Source organism: Ruditapes philippinarum, unplaced genomic scaffold (genome assembly GCF_026571515.1).
Source record: "Ruditapes philippinarum isolate M1 unplaced genomic scaffold, ASM2657151v2 ctg21167_1_1_1_1, whole genome shotgun sequence".
Classification (NCBI taxonomy): Eukaryota; Metazoa; Mollusca; class Bivalvia; order Venerida; family Veneridae; genus Ruditapes; species Ruditapes philippinarum.
In genome coordinates, this window is record NW_026862125.1 from 1,314 (window position 1) to 23,239 (window position 21,926).

The window sequence follows — 21,926 nt, forward strand, 5'->3', positions numbered from 1 at the left end:
TAACAAAAGAATGATATAGCAATACCATTATATTGCCTTAAATGATACAAGGAAATGATTTAATAATTCGTACAGGTAGCATGAACCAAAGGACTTTGCTGTACAATCTGGACACACTTCCATAAATATTCTTAGATTGGATTTTATTTATTTTTAGTTTGGATCTTAATTTGATCTTAGAGTTATACTTGCATTTCTTGAACATTGACATACATCAAAATGTAAACACCAGCTTCAACGGCAGTTAGGGAAATTTAGACTTGGAGAATGTTATTTTTTTTAGAGAACTGTCTTAATGATATTTGGAAATGTCATTCTGTAAAAACCACCACCTGGACATTTCTACTGAATTTAAATATTTCTTCTACTTTATAATTATATAGCTAACTAATTCGTGTGTAAATATAGCGTTCAGAATGATAAATGGATTTTGCAAATTATTGCAATCGTGGTCGTAAATAAAACGCAACAACATTATCAAGAAATATTTATAAGCATAAGCAATAGAAATATAACATGGGCACATACTGCATTAGTTATAAAAAAGAAAGCATTTCAACCACACTTTAAAGCTTTGAAACATCTTTCATGAAAATAAACATGGTGTGGTCATTCGAGACAAAAATCAACTGAATCTTATCTGAACCAGCAAACACAAGGATATAATCACCGCAAGTTGTCCAATAATACAGTGTCAAATAATTTGACGGCTTTGTTACGTTAAGTGTCTAATACGAACTCTTCTTTTTATCAGTTTTGGTACTCTTTGTTCGTGCGAAAAGTTTTTACAAAAGTGTAAAAGTTAAATATTAATCCTGAAGGGAATATGCTACATTTGAAACCTACATACATTATATTGGCTGTTGTCAAGTTCTTGATAATATAGGTGAAATGATAAAACGTGAATACCACATATAATTTAAGTCCGCGGATATCTTAGTTATTGATAGTTTCAAAAGCAATGTACAAGCACTAATCACGAGTAATCAACATACTATATAACAGCAAGATATTTGTGTTAATCTAACAAAACGCGTTTGGTGAACATCATTTTGAAGCACTCATGACTTTCATAATGACTATCCTAAAGATGTATGAGAATTTAGAAATAAGTTTGTCTATGAAAATCGACAACGCTTATGATACAAACAAGACATACTACTTAAATGAAGCAAAACAAAGAGAGAAAAACAAATCAATAAATCAGTGACTTATATCACATATCATCTTATATAAACGATTGTTTTGTACCATACAATTAACGTTTTAAATGAAGTGATAAAGATTCACATTTAACCACTCTAGTAAATAATTCTTTCTAAATGGCTCTAAAAATACATTTGTCTAAGGAAAGCAGTAATTTTTCTCACGAGAGGACTACATGACAAAACTGATAAAATATAGACAATAGGTTTGAAGGAAGTAAAATAAAATATTCTCATATACTTACAAGAGCCCTTAAAATCAGCATTTATTACAATGTATTCATCATAAATAGTTGTCTTATATATATGATCATTTAGACTGATAAAATTAAACATGAGACACTATATCTTACCAAAGATTCTTGGACAATATTCTGGATTAATGAGCACGTAATATTACAAATAGAGAACAAATGAATCCCTTAAGGACGTCAAAACCGGCAAAAATTTAAATGTTTGCAAGCTCGGTTTGATTACATTTATGAATTAAAAAGTTTATATACTGTACACATAGTAATATTAAATATTTATAATAGCTCTGTTTTAACACCATGTTGCTCGACTGTGAAGCTAATAGTTTATAGGTTCTGGTAATCTTCTGTTCGTTTGATGTGATCCATAATCAGATCAAAACAGAACTTGTATTGCTCCTGCAAATTAAAAGACAATATGATAAATTGTAAGAACAATGTCATATTATAGCAATGTAAAAGATCATGCTTACTTCATTTAGTCGATATTAACAACAATAAGTAAAACACAATTCTATCAATATCTGGTACTGGATAATTGTTAGATTTTGTATGTTATAAGTGAATGGGTCAATGACGGAAGGTCTGTTACACCACAATTGATTATACTGATAGTATACAGTAACACAAGACACAGCTTACCACGATTGTAAGAATTATATAATGGACTTACTCTAACTATAAAGCGGATGATAATTTTTTCTAAAACTATGTATAATATAAATGCTCATACTCAGCCACTAAGAACTACTCTATCAATGTTTTGCTTTCAAAAATATCTTTTAAGAATATCTAAATGAAACATTTCTACAGTTTTATTAATCTTTTAATATACTTGTGATAACAGTGGTCATTGTAGAACAATTAACTTTCAATTAAGTTGTAAAATGAACACGATATTTTGTTATTAATATAATGTAAATGTCAATCCAATCGACTATTAATTCATAAAGTGTATATGTGGTACATTAATTATATCAAGTGCACCGAATTGAAGTAATGTGAAAGTTGAATATTTCTGAGGATATCTTACATAGTTGGTTATAAGATGTCTCTGTCGTTTCTTCATCATTTTAACAGACTCTACAATGTTAACGTGGCCTCCTTCATATTTCATCCTTTGAAGCTCGTTCAGGAGCACACATACTATACCAGATCTTGTACAACCGTCACTGTTAGATTTACAACAGAGGAAAAGCGAAAAGGTTTTGTAAGAAGTAAATCAAGTTACATAAAAATTAAGAAAAATGTAAAACTTACATAGCTATATGTACATGTATATACTTATGTACAATTATTATGATAATAAAATTAGTCTAGATAAATGCACTAAATCAGCAAAGAATGAAATGAACAAACGAATGAACTTTTCACATTTAAAACGTTACATTTTACGTAACGTTGATCAAATTTTTAAAAAATTCTGGAAACAAAGTGATCCCCCAAAAGCTTAAATCACAACAAAATTACATGAAAATTGCAGACTCAGTTTGAGTCTGTACATGAGGGATAATGAATAAGTGCAAGATCCCTCACGCCCCCTTGCAACGGTTTGAGCGGTACTCAATTCTCAACACTGAACAGTGCTGGCATCATGTAAGTCAATGTATTATAGTATAGTCTAATAAAACCAGTTATCTTGTAAGTTCATGGATATAGCGTCAAAAACTTTGTTTCGGATCACAGTGATATGTTTCAAGAATAAAAGCTAACTGTAACAATACTTTACGTATATAACTCTTTTAGAGTGGTTTTGTACACGTATTTCTTTTATAACTTTCTTATATATTGTTAATGTATGTAAAAAAGTGAAATTTAAATAAACAAATTGTATTGTTTTGTATATAATTGTTATATTCACAGTAATAAAACACGGTCAAGTAAATCATCCTGTTGAAATTATGTGAAATGTTTTATTTTTAAATATGATCATATACCCGCAATGAACAAGTACTGGCTGTGACTCCGACAAATGCGGCTGCCATTTTAACACGGCTTCTATCATATCCAGGAATGAGGTTGTGTCACCTGGAGACGGGTATCCATCTTTCCAAGCTGTGTATTCAAATTGCTTCAACGTTGTTAAGTGATCTTCCTCCTGTCGATATGTAGAATATTTATTTTTACAACTCAAATTTTTTTACAAAACAAAACGGTTATGTTTTATTTAATGCAAATTTATGTAAAATACTGACCAAATGTAATACACAGCTAAATACAGCTTAATTGTGGACAAATCTAAAATTGTCATGTCGATTAACACACACCCACACACATACACGTCTGCGCGCACACATGCACGCACACCAAATAATAAATAACACCGTTATAAATGTTCACGGCAACTTCTTGACGTGGACCACATTTAAATATTTTCATTGTACCAATATTTGTTGCATCCTTTCACTACTGACAGGAAATTATTGCTTTTAACGAAACAAAAGGAACATAAAGTTCAAATGGTGTACTCGTACATTAAGTATTTAGTATAACAGTTATTACCTCCCTTACACTTTCCTTGAAGGTGAAGGTCCTCTGGGTATAACCCTTTCTCCTTTTCTCTTCTATTTTGTTAACGCTAAATCTGTTCCCAGAACCTGAACCCAGTTCACAGCTTGACTGTTCATATAAAACGTAAGTAAAAAAAAAATGGTATGATTTAGATTTCGCTTTTAACATTAAATATATGTATATTGTACATGTTAAAACATTTTATTTTTATTTTCGAATTTTTGTTAAATATTAATAAGTGATAGTTCATCAAAACATTTTAGAAATTACAATTTATTCCATTTTGTAAATTTATGCTGAATGTCATGTCTATTAGTGTTTGTTCGTTTTCTGATTCGTAACACATATTGTTTTATCATATATCAGTGGTCGATCCACATAGCCGGGTTTCTTTGATAACTTTGATAACCAGAAATTACCATTTTCTCCGCAAGTGTCTGACTACTGATTCCATATAAGTTTTGAATCAGATGGATAAATGACCATTAGACTTAAAATGAAGTTGTTTGGAGTAAATGTTTAACCTGATAGCATGAAGATGACTGTTCTGTAAGCATTATAACTGTCTTGATGTTGTTGTCGTCAACAAGAGACCAAAACTCTTCCATTGTATCTTTATCTGGTGACATTGACACAAGAAATGTGCTCTTTCCCTTGTAATTCTAAATAAAGAACACATATCTTAATATTAATCACGAGCAAGACAATTAACTTGAGCAAAGGAAATGTAACATACACTCCAAGTCTATTTGTAAAACAGTATTTCTTTGAAAATTTAGAAAAAAATGAGATATATTTAAACTGCCTGCACTTACAGTGATACACATGGCACCCAAACGCTGCACAAATGTTGACCCCTTGTTCATGAATTTCGGTCTGTATGCAGCACCTAAATACGAAAAATACTTATATTATTTGAACAACGGCATACCTTTTACTTTTATTGCCTTTGTCACCATACTTATAATTTGACGAACATAACGTTACATTTTCTGTTAGACATTGACTAGACAGAAGGTAGTTGTATACACATGTATTACTTTAAATTTGTAGTCTTGAAAACGTATAAGTTAGTAGTAACTTGACATTTTTTCTGATGCATTATAATGAAAAGGAAAAAAACATGGCTTTACTTTCTGAAAGAAGGGTATCCACATTAGAATATTCCGGGCTTTCTGCTACCTCTGATGAGGAGTTCACAACACTTTTCTCGATAAGCTGTAATGATCCAATTAATTTCAGCTATATATTTTATTTAAACTATCAAGTGGTCAGGAAACATATATTATTATTTATATTACGATCACGGCCAGACCAGAACTCAAACTAAATTAAAATGCATATTTCAAGTGATAGTAAATTGTAATTGCACTTACGTCCGTTCCTAGGCAATAAACACATGTATAAACAAAACTATATGCAATGATTCACATGGACAAGTATATCATAACGACAGAGCTAATGCGCATGCAAATAAGTATAATTGCTCAGATTAATACAGTCAAACAATATAATACATAAATAAAATACTCGTACAAGCGAAAAGTTACAGCTCTTTTATGTATCTAGAATAGTTGCATAAACAGACATATCAATGTTCTTGAAATACATGAACATAAAGGAACTCTCTTTACTTATCATAGGAAAAGAAGGGTAACAAGTGACAAAACAATAACACTATAAGCAGAACCTCAAATTGTATCTGTAATCTTGTCCGTGCGTCAACCTTGTCTTTTTGTATCATAAATTCCAGCACATCTCTAAACTGCTTTGTCCAAATAATGTGGGTACCAAAATACATGGCGTCTGCAGCTGCCTCATGTAAGTATATGTACTGCTCCTAAATGAAGTACACATGTCAATATTCATGTATACTTGCAGCTTAGAAATTTGATAATATGTAGTAAACCCTTTTAAGCGCAACAAATACTATTCATAGCATTATATGCATCTGTGATATCTAAGTGACCATAGAATAAGTTAAATAAATCACTTTGATCTTGGTTTGTTCTATACATATTGCTATGTTACGTATATTATTAGTACCCTATCCCTAAAATTCTGAAAGAACGTCGTTCATGATAAGGTCCTTTAATGAATCAATGATTTTGAGGAAAATAGAGAATGATTCATTAATACCTCAAAGAAGTCCCTTTATTACAATCATTTTCTTCGTAAACATTTTATAAAGATTTAACAAACCATTATGTATCGTACATATACATGTACAACAATAGTTAGAGTGTGAGTTTAACTCGAAACGCCATATTTCATGTTGCACTTCAACCATAAAATGTTTAGAAAGAGTTGATTTTATTAGTTGAAATAACATATCACCTTTGTCTGTACCATGTTGACTCGCTGTGACCTCAAGTTCTGAACAACCTGTAGCGGTCGTATACAACCCTCCAACCGTGCTTGATTCACCAAATTGTCAAGCCCAATAAAAGTTCCTGTTCTACCAACTCCGGCGCTGAAAAATGAAAACAAAATGATTGTCCTATATGATCTTTTCAATAAATAGTAATGTTAAAGAAAATCTTTGGACGAGGCGGAACCTTCTCTGCGCCAGTTGATCTCAAACAAGTGTGCAATGGTCATTTGTATCTTACAGCTGATTCAGAAATTATAAGGGATTAATAAAGGATGAATAACGTAGAAATTGGAAATAACAGATTAATTATCCAAGAAAGCCAATTCGGTGGACCAACTACTGAGATATGTAAACAATATTGTCAAATCGACGTAAAAACCAGATGAACAGGAAAACCTGCAGTGTACGACTATTGGTCCTGCATTTGATGCAATGTTCGTATCAACAACCCTCCAAAAATTGACAAGGCACCAAGTGCTATCAGGAACATCTTTATCTGGCCAGGACTTGAAATGAAATTGCCGAATTCTACGGGACTCTTCTCCGTTCTGAAAAAGCGACGTATCATATTTTCGTATTTTAATTGTTGTTTAGTTTTATTTTTCATAATTATTATAGTATAATCACGGCTATTATTATTAAAGGAGGTGTTAGAACTGTAATATAGTTAATGTTTGTGATTTCTACTCAGTTCAACTTACCTTTGTGACCTCAAACACACGTATGTTGTAGTCAAGGAACTTTTCTATTTCTAGTAGTCTTATAACTATGTCTCCAAAGGTACATTCAGTTTCCCCGTCCTCTTCTTTAGGCCAGTATTGCAAACACTTTGTCTACAATATAGAAGTTTGACTTGGCAAATGTCTTGGTTTTAATGTTCAAAACAAATATAACCATAGGTAACATTTATGACATAACTTATTAAACTTAATATACTTGTTGACTTATACAATGATACATGTATAAAGTATAGTCTGATTTAATTGACCTGTCAATTATGAATACATTATAGCACTCATTTAAATATTCGATCCCACTTAGGTTCTCTCCGTATAGTTTACGAGAATTGATATGGAGTAAATAACTAATGTTTGGAAAACTCACACTGGCTTAATATTTTTTAATGTATTGGGCTTCGTCACATCCGCAATAGCACAATCGGTTAAGTGATTTCCTGATATGTGAAATGTCTGTGGTTCTATCCCTACTGTTGCTATTGTAGACCTAATCTTTCTTTATTTTTGCAGTATATTTAAGCTAAATGGCCGAGTGCTTGCATTATTGTCTACAGGGATATAAAAGCAACTTAGAAACCTTTTGTCTCGATTTCTATTGTGTTTTACGGCATTAAAATGACATTTACTGATTTTTATCTGAATGAATTTTAAACATTAATTCTTAAACCATGTTATTTAAAAAGAGTACAGACTTTACTACAAAACTAAGCGCAAAACATATTAAAACAAAACGAACAACATAAAAAGAACAATCATAGTTTTATAGTTTTAATAACGTTGAAAAAAAACAACATACGCGGTCTCGATCTTTCAACACGTAGGACACATTTCTTTTAGTAGAAATAATTTACCCGTAGTTTACCCTATTGCGATATAACGGTCAGTACAATTACTTCACGGATACACAATCACAATCATATCTTACTGCGTATATCTCACGGAACTTACCGAAATATATCGAACGTTAATATATTGTATGCAATTGACAGGTTAATAAAATCAAACAATAATATATGTTTAATAATTTTAAATTAAATCAATTGTATAAGTTATCTATCAAATAAAAAGCAGGCGACATTAACAATACAAACGTTGTTTACGTGGAACGGTAACTACGCTACGTAAAAGTAAAATACATTTTATGAAATATTTACCGTGCCCATTTCAATTAAGTTAGTGAGCATAACAATTTTGTCTGATTTAAGCTGCCACACCATCCTCCAGAAATCATCTACCATATTCTTTGTTGGTCCTGTAAAATTTATACAGCAACAGTTTGTATAAAAATCCCAATTAGGTGTAAAACTCAGGGAAAAACCAAAAGTGAAAGGGTACTTATAAAAATACAACAATATCATATTTTAGTTTTTATGTTGTACATTATCACCTACAACTGTTTTATTCAAAGGTCAGATTCCCTAATGTGTTAATTTTTGACCCTTGATATATTTACAAAAGCAACATTTTGCAATTAGAAAATATACAGCAAACACAAATAAAATGAAAAATAGCTAAACTGTATAAAATAAAAATTTGCATAAGAAAACATGTAAAACATATATTAATCAAATTTAAATTAAACATGTATCTAAATAAAGTAACATTGTTGCTTAAAAGGGGCAATGAATATGACAAAAAGAATTCGCAAACATACATGTATGCTTTTCGGAAGTGAAAAACAATGTTGTACAAAAATATATATAAAGATCATTACCTTGTGATGCAACGAACTTTTTAACCTTCTCATAACCCTGTATTATATATAAACATTGAATAAGTTGTTTTGATTATTTCAGTTCGTTAGGATATTGAATGAGTGTAAGTTCAATACTGAATGAATAAACGTTTTAAGTTTTAATATAGAAATTTTTCTCGGATCTATTCTTATCAATTTAACATTGTTTTCATTTACAGAGTCTACAGAATCTATATCAAATATATACATAATCCCATTTAGCCCAGATTTCATTTACATAGTCTACACTATGTATATCAAATGCACATCGTACATCAGAAAGCCTCGAGTTTATTTTCATGGACCAGACTTTGGACGTTAAACGTTACTAGAACTTGTTTATTTTTGTTAAAAAATACACTGGTTACATTTATAACAATAAAGCTGTTAGGCGAAATTAAATAGTTAGTAAACCACATTATTCAGAATACATCGTTAAATCTATATTTATATTTTTAAATCACAACAACGTACAAGACAGCTCAGCTATGTAGAACTAGACTTAGATAGGTGGCTTTCAAATCAATTTAATATCAGTAACTAATAACATACGTCTATATAACATGCATTAATGTAACCTCCATGTATATCATCTCCTGGTTCACAGTCATCATCCAAAATAACTCGAGTGTGATCATCTAAAATCATGCAAAAAACAACAATATAGCGATAAAAACACGCCAACAAATGAAAGACAGCTCTCACTACGTCAATTATGTCTTCAAAGATTCTGGAAGATGGTTTCAATCAGGAAATATCCCGTCAGCAGATATGAAGTGTATTTATTGTTAAGAACTTGGATACGAGTTTTATTTTAATTTAGACTGTTCATGTTATTATGAAGACTAATATACGTAAACATTATATGAATATATCTTTCATGTAGACCTAGGACGTTTATGTTTAAGCAATTGATTCAAAGACAAATAACATCGTTATTAAGAGTGTTTATATGTTGAGAAAAAACACACACACAAAAAACAACAAAAAACAAACAAAACACTTTTAACAACACACTATTTGTCAATAATGTACACGTACATGTATAGCATCTCTTGTAATAACGCGACACAATTCCAAGTATGTCGAATTCTATCTGCTAAATGTATCATGCGTTTGTTAGTATTTACGGTTTTGACGGTTCTTTAGGGATTCCTTATTTCATTTGTATTTTGCTGTTATTGTATATGTACATATCTGTGTGTTCAAAAGGCCTTTCATTATACGTTAATAAACATACTATATAATACTGAGGTACACAACTAGGAAGTATATACATTCGATTCTTGCAACAACAACAGCAACGTTAAATCGAAAGGTCATAATTTAGAGAAATAACTCACAAGCATACATATCCTTGTACCGGTTTTTGCCTCGGTTAGATATATGGTCCGCGGATCTACAAGGATGAACAAGTCCTTGTTGCAAAGTCTGTAAAACAAATCAGTCAATCAATCAAATTGTCTTGGCATGTGCATATCTGACCAAAAAAGAATAAGTGCTAAGAAGCAGAATGTAATGTACATGTTTTGACTATCGATAGTCTATCATACAAAAAATTATAAAATATTCAAACTGATGTAAACAATTTTGCAACGCTTTGACAGATAATTTGATTTTTTTTAAATATCAAATTCTTGTACAGCTTGCAAATTCTTGCGTACTAAGACAACCACGTATATTGCCATATTCCGGAAAAGGATAATATTTACGTTAATCAAATTTATTTTATGATATTGAAAGTATTGAAAGAAGCACACTGGCAACAGTCACTTAAACACATTTGTTACTAAGACTTACCTTAAATTCCGAAATCAACTGTTCACATTTGTTTTCCATTTTGTTGCGTATGTAATCCCATAATTCGTGAATCTTGATTCCCGTCAAATGTTCATTAAAGCTGTAGTAATCACTAGCGCTTGTACCAGCCATACTTGTTTCTTGCTCATCTAAAATCAACCATTTATTATATATCTATTTGAAGAAAATCAATGTTTATAGAAAGGCATATTTCATCTAATGATGTTTACATATTACCTTCATACAATCTGTTTACATGCGCACCCTGGTTCGTTCTTCTTTGAGCCTTTGTTCTGTTAGACAGGGCTTCGTCAAGATGAGAAAAATTGGTTTCCTGACCATTGTTCTTTTTTGAGCTGCAATTACAACCGTGATATTTTCTAATTAATAGATATTTCAACAGAAGATATAATGGAGACCTATTAAGACTAAAGATCAAGATTTTATGTCAGACATTAAAGTGTAAATCCTAATGTTAGACATTTACATGTGGGTATACGGTCGTATTTTCAATATTCACACTGTTTTATTGATTCCATACGTTCATATTCAAATCGCCTCCGTGGTCGAGGGGTTAGAGTCGATGACTTCTAATCCAGCATTCTGGCGTGGGTTCGATCCCCGGGAGATGCTTTGGTAGTTTAGCGCGGAGGAAGGTAGTCTAGTACTGGTGTAACTCTCCAGGAACGATGGTTAGGAAACTACCCGCCTACATGACTGAAATACTGTTGGAAAAAGGCGTAAAATGAAACAAACAAACAACAAAAAAAAAATAAGTGTCATAGCGATTCCCAAGATTTCTTTGTTACATGCATTTCAGTCCAATGATCTATCATTTTTGGCACATTTTAAATATTTTTGAAACCTTGTTTTACATGATTTATATATTCAGTATATCTACTTAAATAGGCTAAAACCGATGGTAAAAAAGTGTGATTGATGCAACTCATTAATTAACTTTTTAATCAACGGAATCGACAGTCTGTTTGGCCGTTATATGGTATTTAATGTTTAATTTGTTTTATTTCTAAAATATATCTTGCATTTCTGTAAGCGAAAATATGATAACAATGTGGGACAATGTCTGTGCAAGAGAAAAATAGAAAGACAGTAACATCCATTAATTTCTTTTAAAAAATATCCAGCACAGACACACTGAGATTTACGTGTTGTTAGAATTGCAACAATTCCATTACGGAATTGAATGTCTGACATGATATATTCATTGTGACAGGGGAAAAGAATTAAAATATAGTAGGATCATGAAAAGCTATTATACTAAACAATTCATGTAAACACGTAATATAATACATGTATTGCATTATCATTTAATTGAGAGTGAATAGACATTTATGATAGTCTTAAGATCGTACACTCTAGTCATCTAAACACTCACGATCGTATTCTTCTGAACAGTATTAATCCTATAACCACACCCAGAACAACTAGAACAGTCGCTCCTACTGCACCCCCTACTGCTGCACCTGTAGATCCGCTGGAATTGTCGGTACTTTCTGCTGATGCTGTAATATATATGTGATATAAAATAGTGTTTGTAGTATAGCATGTAAATATATGTATATATGTCTGTAACTTTGTAAAGTAAAAAAGTTATCTTAAACGGTTTATGACGATTTCTGTTATATATTGTCATCCAAATGAACTGGTTTGAGGGTCCATTTAACCACGGAATTCATGTCTTCTTTGAATCTGTAGCAAAATCTGAGAGCAAAGAAAATAAATTAAAAACCAAAATCAGACACGGTTTGACTGATTCTGTTTATAAACGTAGTGCTGCATTTTTTACCTGGGATAAAGTTACAGAAGTACCTTTCGCACGACGTCGTAAGCATATAGCCTTTAACTCAACTCGAAGTGATTTCTTACATATTAAGTTCTTCATACCTATTAGAACAATGCACTCAGAAATGTGCTATTAAATAACTTTAAAGAGTTTATAATTTTGTTATTAAGATATATCGGATGTGTGAACATATCGCACAAAGTTGTCACCTCTGTGGAAACCAGTACACCATTTGTAAATTTGAATTGAGGTTTATATAGACAGATAAGCAAGTTCCACTGAAGTACCCTATAAACAACATGTAAATTAATATAGTCATAGTCAATACATTTTGATATACGATCATACACATGTTATATGCAAAGAAATGAAGCAAATGCATTGGTGTATATTATTATATACGAATATATATAAGATATAAAAGATTTCAACGGATAAGTTGTGCAAAGATTATCATAATAGTATTGCTTCAAATTTAGTATTCCGAGTAACATGACATTTGAAAAGTATATTTAAAGGGAATATTGTATAAACAAACGATTATAACGCAAAGAATATTTTAACAAAAGCAAATATAATTTATTTATATTATGATATAACCTCTTATAAATCAGTTTATTTGGACATACAGATATAATATTGAGCAGTGTAAATACTTGGCTTCATATCTTAGCGATGTATCACTTGTGTTAGTTAAGTAGCCAAAGTGATAACTATGAAGTTACCGTTATTGTTTTAGTTCATACAGGGCTAATACATTTTCGCTAAAAATGATGTTATGTTATATAGAGCTTGGAAGAATTCATTTATGTGGTGTTTCATTTAATGAGCCATCAAAGGAGCCCGGGAACGGGACCGTAGATTGCGGTGAATATTACCGTAGATTGCAGTGAATATTTCCTATATTGTACCGGCGTTTAATATTGCTTGTCCGACCTTTGAATATATTTTCATATTATCCAATACTGTGGTCTTTGAAAAAAACCTCAATTTATCAATACATTCTATTATAAAATTGGTCAAATTTTAGCCTATATTAAAATGAAAAGAAGAGACATTCGCCATTTACTGCAACGTTAAGCAAGATTTACTCCCTTTGAATAAGCTTGATTATGTTAGAAAGCGCAATGAAATACCGATTGCAAGACATCTGATGCACATAAATCAATAGTTTTATCTCTGAAAAGAAAATTAATTAAATAAAGTATTAATCTTATATATCAGACAAATTTTACGGTATATTAAACAAGAGTGACATCCGTCATTAACTAAGTAACCCCTCGAATATGCTTAATTTTGTGAGAAAGCACACTGACAAATCGGTTACCAGACACCGGATCGAAATATTGGTATTGTCACTTGTGCCCTTCATTGCCATGGCCCTGATATCTAGGTACAAAGTCACTGTTTCTTTCGTTCAATAAAATATATTCATAGAAATAGCTAGCTCAGGAACTCAGAAACGGGAGCGCGGATTCCAACGAACATTTCCGATCATACAACGTTCTTTAAATGTTTCTCCTAAACTTTGATGTTTGTTGTATTATCCTAATGTACGGCATCAAAGAATAAAACATTAAATTAACATTTTCTTTAATTAGGATGGTAAAGGACCTGGCCTACTTAGTCATTGTTATGAACCCAACGTTTGGCTTTTAATACTTTATCTAAAATTTATCCAACATATTATGCTAACATAATAGTGCATAGTATAATGTATATATATTGAGAATTCGTCAATGGGGGCTGTTACAATATCTGGATAATTGTAACCTTTTCTTTGTAATTTTTATATACGGACCTTTAGAGTCCGAGGTGACATATTCATAACTTAAGATTATATTCTGATCTATGTGGTCTGAGTTTAAAATTGTTTACGAAATACATGTATTATATATTATGTGGACCCTTTCAAGTTCTGAATATTCATAAATCATCAAAACATTGACCTACTAGAGAACAAATTGAACATTTATCAAGTGCGGTGACATTGACAGTCTCAGATATGTCGGCAAAATGTATTTGTTTAATGGATAGAGACATTAAACTTAAATTAAAGTAAGATTTGTTTGTAATTATTTTAATTTGAATTCATCTTATGAACCTTGAATGTTATGTAAATAATTATAATAGCTTTTTATATGTGAAATAAATGATAATTTATTATAATAGCTTGTAAATAATATTTCATGTACAAATTATTGTATCAATAAATACGTATATAAATGTAAAATAACTGTTTGTTAAATAATTATTTTGGAGAAAGAACTACCTATTCTGTTCAATTTTGACTTGTGAAAAATATACTTATTGGTGTACATTTACTGCAGCTTGATCCTTCCCAACCAGGATCACAGGACCCGGGACCTGTGCATACTCCTGTCGTTTCGTTGCAAGTTGCATTATCATAACAATGGCACGTGTTCGAACAATTAAAACCGAATCGACGATTGCTACAAACTTCAGAAAAAAAGATATTATGAATAAATAATTTATATCTAATAAATTATAATGATCTAGGAAACATGGGAACCTAGGAGGCGCAAAACTCGTCAACTTAAATGTTGCAGGCTAAGATTCAGCAACTTATTAAACGGACGGCGATCCTTTAATCAGTTAGAAATAAATCATAGACGTACATTGGTATATAATTTAAGTTACTCTTAACAGGTATCATTTGTTCAAATAATTATGATTTTGCAAAACGATACAATGTAATTGATAAAATAATAATCCCTGAATGTTTAAACAATTCATAATATATATACCTTTGTCACAACTATAGCCTTGCCAACCAGGATCACATGACCCAATCTCACATTCTCCTGTTGCACTGTTGCAATTTGAATCATTCAGACAATGGCATGATGATGAACAGGCATCGCCAAATCTTCGACGATCACATACTGGATAAAATAAAAATGAACATCTTTACGACAAGAACATGTGTAAGCCAATGAATAGAATTTCATGACGGACACCAAACGGTATTTAACTGTATATTACTCTATATATTTATAACTGTATATCTCTCATTAAAGTGGGTTTGGCAGACGATGGGTTTTTTGTTGCCTTTAAAAAAAAAATTTTGTATCTTTTTTGTCATCATTTGTAAATATTTTTTCCTTTAAGTTGGAGACAGTGACGTTTTTTTAAAAATTCTTTACATTATCATTTATTATTAACATTTTCCCCTTTAAAATTTCATACAGGAATTTTTTCCTAATTTTATGAGCTATTGGTCAATAAACAACATAATAATTTTATACTCCTCGTCACTGGCCTTTAAAACTTTAAAAATAATTGCATGAAAGTATCGGAATAAATATGGTATCATAAATACTGACGTTGTGGGGAGGGCTGTTGCTAATGTTGTCATTACTTGTAGCCCGACCCATTTGCCCTATATATCTTTGTAAATGTTTGTTTTTGTATCATTCATGTAACTTTAATGTATTTATGTTAAGGGCTCAACAGACGGTAAGATTTTGAAGTACAACATCAACTAAAAAACGTAGCTGTACAAGCAAATCTTAATGTGTGAAGGCTTCTAATTTTTGAATTCGTTCAATTTAATACATGTACTAGATTTATAGGATAGGACATGTTCTATCTCTTAATTCTAGTTGTTCAGACCTCCACGATGACAGGTGACATATTTCCCAATTATCCCCTGATAATGTGTTTAATGAATGAAATTCCAGAACAATTAGGGCTAAAATGTAAACATAGTAGTAAGATGGAGAAAAAAGGATGTTGAAAAACTCTTGAGAAGCCCACAAATTGTGGCATGTTCGAAAACATGATTATAAACTATTTCTATTTTATTTATTTTAAATGGAGGCGTTTCCATCATTACTCATGCAGTAAAAATTTTTTTTTCATCGTGAGATCAAAATACAGAAGAGGTTTTGGGTGCTTAGTTATGTCATTCATTCCAGAACATTGTATTTCCTAAATTCTCTTGCCATGCTTTCTGTGGCTTACCTTTTATTCAATCTTCAAAATTGGTCAATACCAACAATAATATAACATTTACACTTATTCCAGTAATAATAGTGAATAAATTCTGTATGGGGTTTATTCGGATGGAATTGTTTTGGAGGGAAATCTGGAAATTCATACAATAAAGATTTCCGGTCTGAATTGAAGTGATGTATTGCTTTGAAATGTGTACATCCTATCTCATATATAAGTGTTGTACAGCTAAATCCTACCGTCTGTTGAGACCTTATGTCAGCTATGAGTAAAAAAATAGAGACTTATTAGATACAATTCAAAGCTATATGAAAAAAATTATATTATTTTCCAGAAACTATATGCAAAGAGAGCTATATGACTTATGTGACTGGGTCGTTTTATTTCTAAAAAAATACGACACAAGGAATGATTAATACGGGCGTAAATGAATACTTTGAATACTTTTTAGAAGAAATGAGTCAGAAAATTAAACAGAAAAAAGCGGAATTTGTACTTTTATTAAAAATCGCAAAGGAGACGCCATTTCTATTTTTGTATCAAAAGCCTTGCTTTTGAGTCATATATATTGTGATATGGACAAATTAAATCGGAACATCATAAAAATTGTAATAAATCATAATAATAGAAGGCAAAGAACAGTCCGAATATGGATATTGCTTCTGAGCTAGAACAGGTAAATCTATTACAATGGCAGAAATTTCTGTAAAAATATATAAACTATCATATAACAACTGTTGCAACAAGACCATTTGCCACAAGAATACAACATATTCAATATCTAATGGACACTGAAGTAACTAAGAAAATAACCGGAAGCAATTATAAAATGCTTTGATCTGTTGTGCTCATTCATTACAGGGAATGTCAGTTGAATTTAAGATGTAAGATCTGACCGAACCCATCCTTAAATGAGTAAATGGGCACTAGATATGTTAAAGATAAGTAAAAATATAAAGGTGAACCCTCAGAAGCATTAAATATAGCAAAATCATACGACAATTGCAGACTCGGTTCGATCGATTCTGTACATGAGCTCTGACAGTTTACCATTATTAAATTGCATGTACGTTGAAACCACCCGTATAACATTAATAATTATAAAGTGTGTATATTGTGTGGTTACTTGTGTAAGATAAATAATGTTAAAACATCATCTACTCAACAAGGAACATTTTTATATCTTCGAGGATTGTTGCATATGGAGTATGACAAAAAAACGCATATAAGATAATATTTTCTTGCATTGCTATGATTAGTAACATTCAAAGATTTTCTTTTCGGTAAATTAGAAAATTGTATAATTGAAAAATGAATACCTGCGCTACAACTAAGACCTTGCCAACCGGAATCGCATGAACCAGCATCACAATCGCCCGTAGAACTGTTGCAACTTGTGCCATTATAACAGTGGCAAGTTGAGGAACAATTATAACCAAAGGTACGATTATCACACGCTAGAATATTGGATAATTTAGGTGTTTGAAATAACTTAAAATTGTACGGCAAAAACAAACAATAATAAATCGGCATCAAAATATACGATGCAAGAACAAATCATTTAGTTTTGATTTCAAAACCTTAGCTTTCAGAAAATATATTCTAATATAAAGCTTCGTCACAATGTTCATAGTTGCAAGGAATTGTCTAATACGATCTAAACATATTTTTTTACATTTAACATAACGACATAAATGCTAAAAGTCACCATCTGATAAAAATATATGTATACTACGTATAAGCTGAACGGTAACAATACCGTAACAATAATAGTAAGTAGGTTAACAAATGAAAGTAAAACTGAAGATGAAGTCAAACGATACATATATCATGGATACAGTAATCCATTTCTATACCAAAGTACCTAAGGATACATTTTAGAAAAGATTTTACAAATCACAAATGATTGTAAGTAGTACCTTGGTCACATGCAGGACCTTGCCAACCTGACTCACATACTCCGATTTGGCATTCCCCTGTTGTGCTGTTGCAATGTGACTCATTAAGACAATGGCATGATGATGAGCAATTATATCCAAAGGTACCATTGTTACATACTAAAATATAGATTAACCATCATTGCTACCTTATTATAAAAAAAACAAAAAAACATTAAACAATTGTTTGACACATATGTGCAAATGCGATCGTAATATTGTGGTAAGGATATGATTTATAAAATATAAACAAAACCAAAGCAATGAAGTTCATATATTGCAAATCTACTCATGTTGTGACTAAAATGAGTTTAGTTTTATTCTAATCTTTTGTTTAGCTTCTTTTGCTTCTATTTATTTTGTGATATAAGAATACTATATGATAAGAAGGTGAAAGTATGCTTAAATAATATACATTATCCTTGGAAATATAAAATGTTACCTTGATCACATGCAGGACCTTGCCAACCGGAATCACACAAACCATTATCACATACACCTGTTGTACTGTTGCAATTTGTATTATTTAGACAATGGCAAGTTGATGAACAATTGACACCGAACGTCCGATTGTCACATACTGCAAATAACAAAATAATGCAGAAACGGGAAGGAAATAAATGATTGGAAGATTCTATTTAAATGATTACCACATGTATTTAAACTATACATTTCCTTGTCTATGACGATTATATAGACAAAAACATGTACGATTAATTGAATGACCTTAGTTTTATGAATAATTATACACAATTTATACATAAGTTCCTAAATCGTAACAAGGTCCTTGCTTATCACAAATCATATAAGTCATTATCACATCTCCCTGTTGAACTGTTGCAATTTGTATTATTGAGACAATAAATAAACAATGAACAATTGTTAAATTGACTGTGACCACGGTCCATGACAAGAATAATAATAATATTAATAATAATAATAATAATAATAATAATAATAATAATAATAATAATAATAATAATGATGATGATGATGATAATGATGATGATGACAATAATAATAATTATAATAATAATAATGATGATGATGATGATAATGATGATGATAATAATAGTAATAAAAATAATAATAATGATAGTGATAATAATAATAATAATAATAATAATAATAATAATATATTCATTCCAACAATATTTTTAAAAACAATGTCAAGAAACATATAATAGGTATACTAATAGATAAGAAAACTGATGACGGTCTTATGCACATTAAATATCCGTATCTTGATCACATCTCGGTCCTTGCCAACCAGGGTCACATAATTCAGTATTACAGAACCCAGTTGTACTTTTGCATTTTGTATTGTTAAGACAGTGGCAAGTAGATGAACAATTATACCCGAATGTACGATGATTGCATTCTATTATATTGAATAAAAGAATGTTTAAGGAACTCCGCTGACTAAAAACATAAAATTGGAATGTCTGACAATGATCAGCTAAGACAGACATATACACAGAAATGAATAGAAATTCGTATAACAGTGTACAATATAAAAGAGGAATGTCCAATCATTCCTGTTTATTATGGCTCTTTTGGTCATTTTAGTGGTTAAAATGGTACATAAAAATCAAGGCAAATTGATATAAATGGACAATTCTTTATTAAAATCATTGAAATATCAAAAGCAATTTCATTAACAGATCAAATATTTACATACACAATTCACATTTCTAAATTAACTTCTTATATATCTAACACTTCTTGGCCACAATTATTCTGCTACAACATAATGTTCGGTGCCCGAACATTTTGTGAAATGAAAAAATAAATGAATTACTTCATTGACCAGACTAAATCATCAAATCAAAGTTTAAACTAAAAATGTTAGGGCACCGAAAACAATTTCCAAAATTAAACAAAGATTAAACTGACAATAAACCGTAGCATTAAATACAAGTTTTCATTCAAAATGTTCGGGCACCGAACAATTTGCAAATTAAAAAAAGATTTACTTAAGATGGACGCAAGTGTTTAGTCAATGTTTTAACTAAAATGTTAGGGGCACCGAACAATTTCCAAATTAAAACAATGATTTACTGACAATAACCGAAGCATTAAATACAAGTTTTCATTCAAAATGTTCGGGCACCGAACAATTTACAAATTAAAAATTTTTTTTACTGAAAATGGACTTATAATAAGTGTTAAATCAATGTTTTAACTAAAAATGTTAGGGCAACCGAAACAATTTCCAAACGGCATTTTCAAATTATAGAAAAGATTAACTGACGATAGACCGAAGCATTAAATACAAGTTTCATTCAAAATGTTCGGGCACCGAACAATTTGCAAAATTAAAAAAAGATTTACTTAAGATGGACACAACGTGTTTAGTCAATGTTTTAACTAAAAATGTTAGGGCACCGAACAATTTCCAAATTAAAACAATGATTTACTGACAATAGACTGAAGCATTAAATACAAGTTTTCATTCAAAATGTTCGGGCACCGAACAATTTACAAATTAAAATTTTTTTTTTACTGAAAATGGACTTATAATAAACTTGTGTTAAATCAATGTTTTAACTAAAAATGTTAGGCCACCAAACAATTTCCAAATTATAGAAAAGATTAACTGACGATAGACCGAAGCATTAAATACAAGTTTTCATTCAAAATGTTCGGGCACCGAACAATTTGCAAATTAATAAAAGACTTACTTAAGATGGACGCAAGTGTTTAGTCAATGTTTTAACTAAAAATGTGAGGGCACCGAACAATTTCCCAAATTAAAACAATGATTTTACTGACAATAGACCGAAGCATTAAATACAAGTTTTTCATTCAAAATGTTCGGCCACCGAACAATTTACAAATTAAATTTTTTTTTACTGAAAATGGACTTATAATAAGTGTTAAATCAATGTTTTAACTAAAAAATGTTAGGGCACCAAACAATTTCCAAATTATATATGAAAAGATTAACTGACGATAGACCGAAGCATTAAATACAAGTTTTCTTTCAAAATGTTAGGGCACCGAACAATTTACAAATTAAAAAAATATTTACTGACGATAGACTTAAGTGTTAAATCAATGTTTTAACTAAAAATGTTAGGGCACCGAACAATTTCCCAAAATAAAACAAGATTAACTGACAATAGACCGAAGCATTAATACAAGTTTTCATTCAAAATGTTCGGGCACCGAACAATTTCCAAATAAAGAAAAGATTTACTGACAATGGACTTAAGTGTTGAATCAATGGTTAACTAAAAATGTTAGGGCACCGAACAATTTCAAATGAAACAAAGATTAACTGACAAATAGACCAAAGCATTTTTTAAAAAATGTTAGCTTGGGCACCGAACATTTTGCAAAATTAAAAAAAAATGACTTTGAAAAAAATAATTTTTCAGCACTTTTGCAAATTATTTTTAAGGAGAAAGCTACAAAAAGAAATGAATTATTATATGACTAGACAAAAGCATTAAATCAGTGATTTAATTCAAAATGTTTGGACGTAAAACAATTTCCAAATAAAAAAAAAGATTCACTGACAATATTATTGAAGCATTAAATATAAGTTTTCATTCAAGATGTTACAGCACAGAACATTTTGCAAATTAA

General features: G+C 30.6%; 1 protein-coding gene across 1 annotated transcript; it reads right to left on the reverse strand.

Annotated features, from left to right (window-relative positions):
* Nucleotides 1-480: 480 nt before the first annotated feature.
* LOC132718028 (receptor-type tyrosine-protein phosphatase epsilon-like) lies at nt 481-18,912 on the reverse strand (the record flags this gene model as incomplete). The annotated part of the gene is made up of 23 exons (XM_060701633.1): nt 481-1,855; nt 2,490-2,628; nt 3,394-3,554; nt 3,959-4,075; nt 4,492-4,629; nt 4,783-4,856; nt 5,101-5,185; nt 5,658-5,807; nt 6,305-6,440; nt 6,738-6,889; nt 7,043-7,174; nt 8,233-8,330; nt 8,793-8,829; nt 9,366-9,451; nt 10,157-10,244; nt 10,614-10,762; nt 10,851-10,969; nt 12,010-12,136; nt 14,737-14,877; nt 15,186-15,323; nt 17,715-17,852; nt 18,315-18,452; nt 18,775-18,912. Coding segments are annotated over 23 exons (2,753 nt in total), but the record flags the coding sequence as incomplete, so codon positions are not given.
* Nucleotides 18,913-21,926: the final 3,014 nt, after the last annotated feature.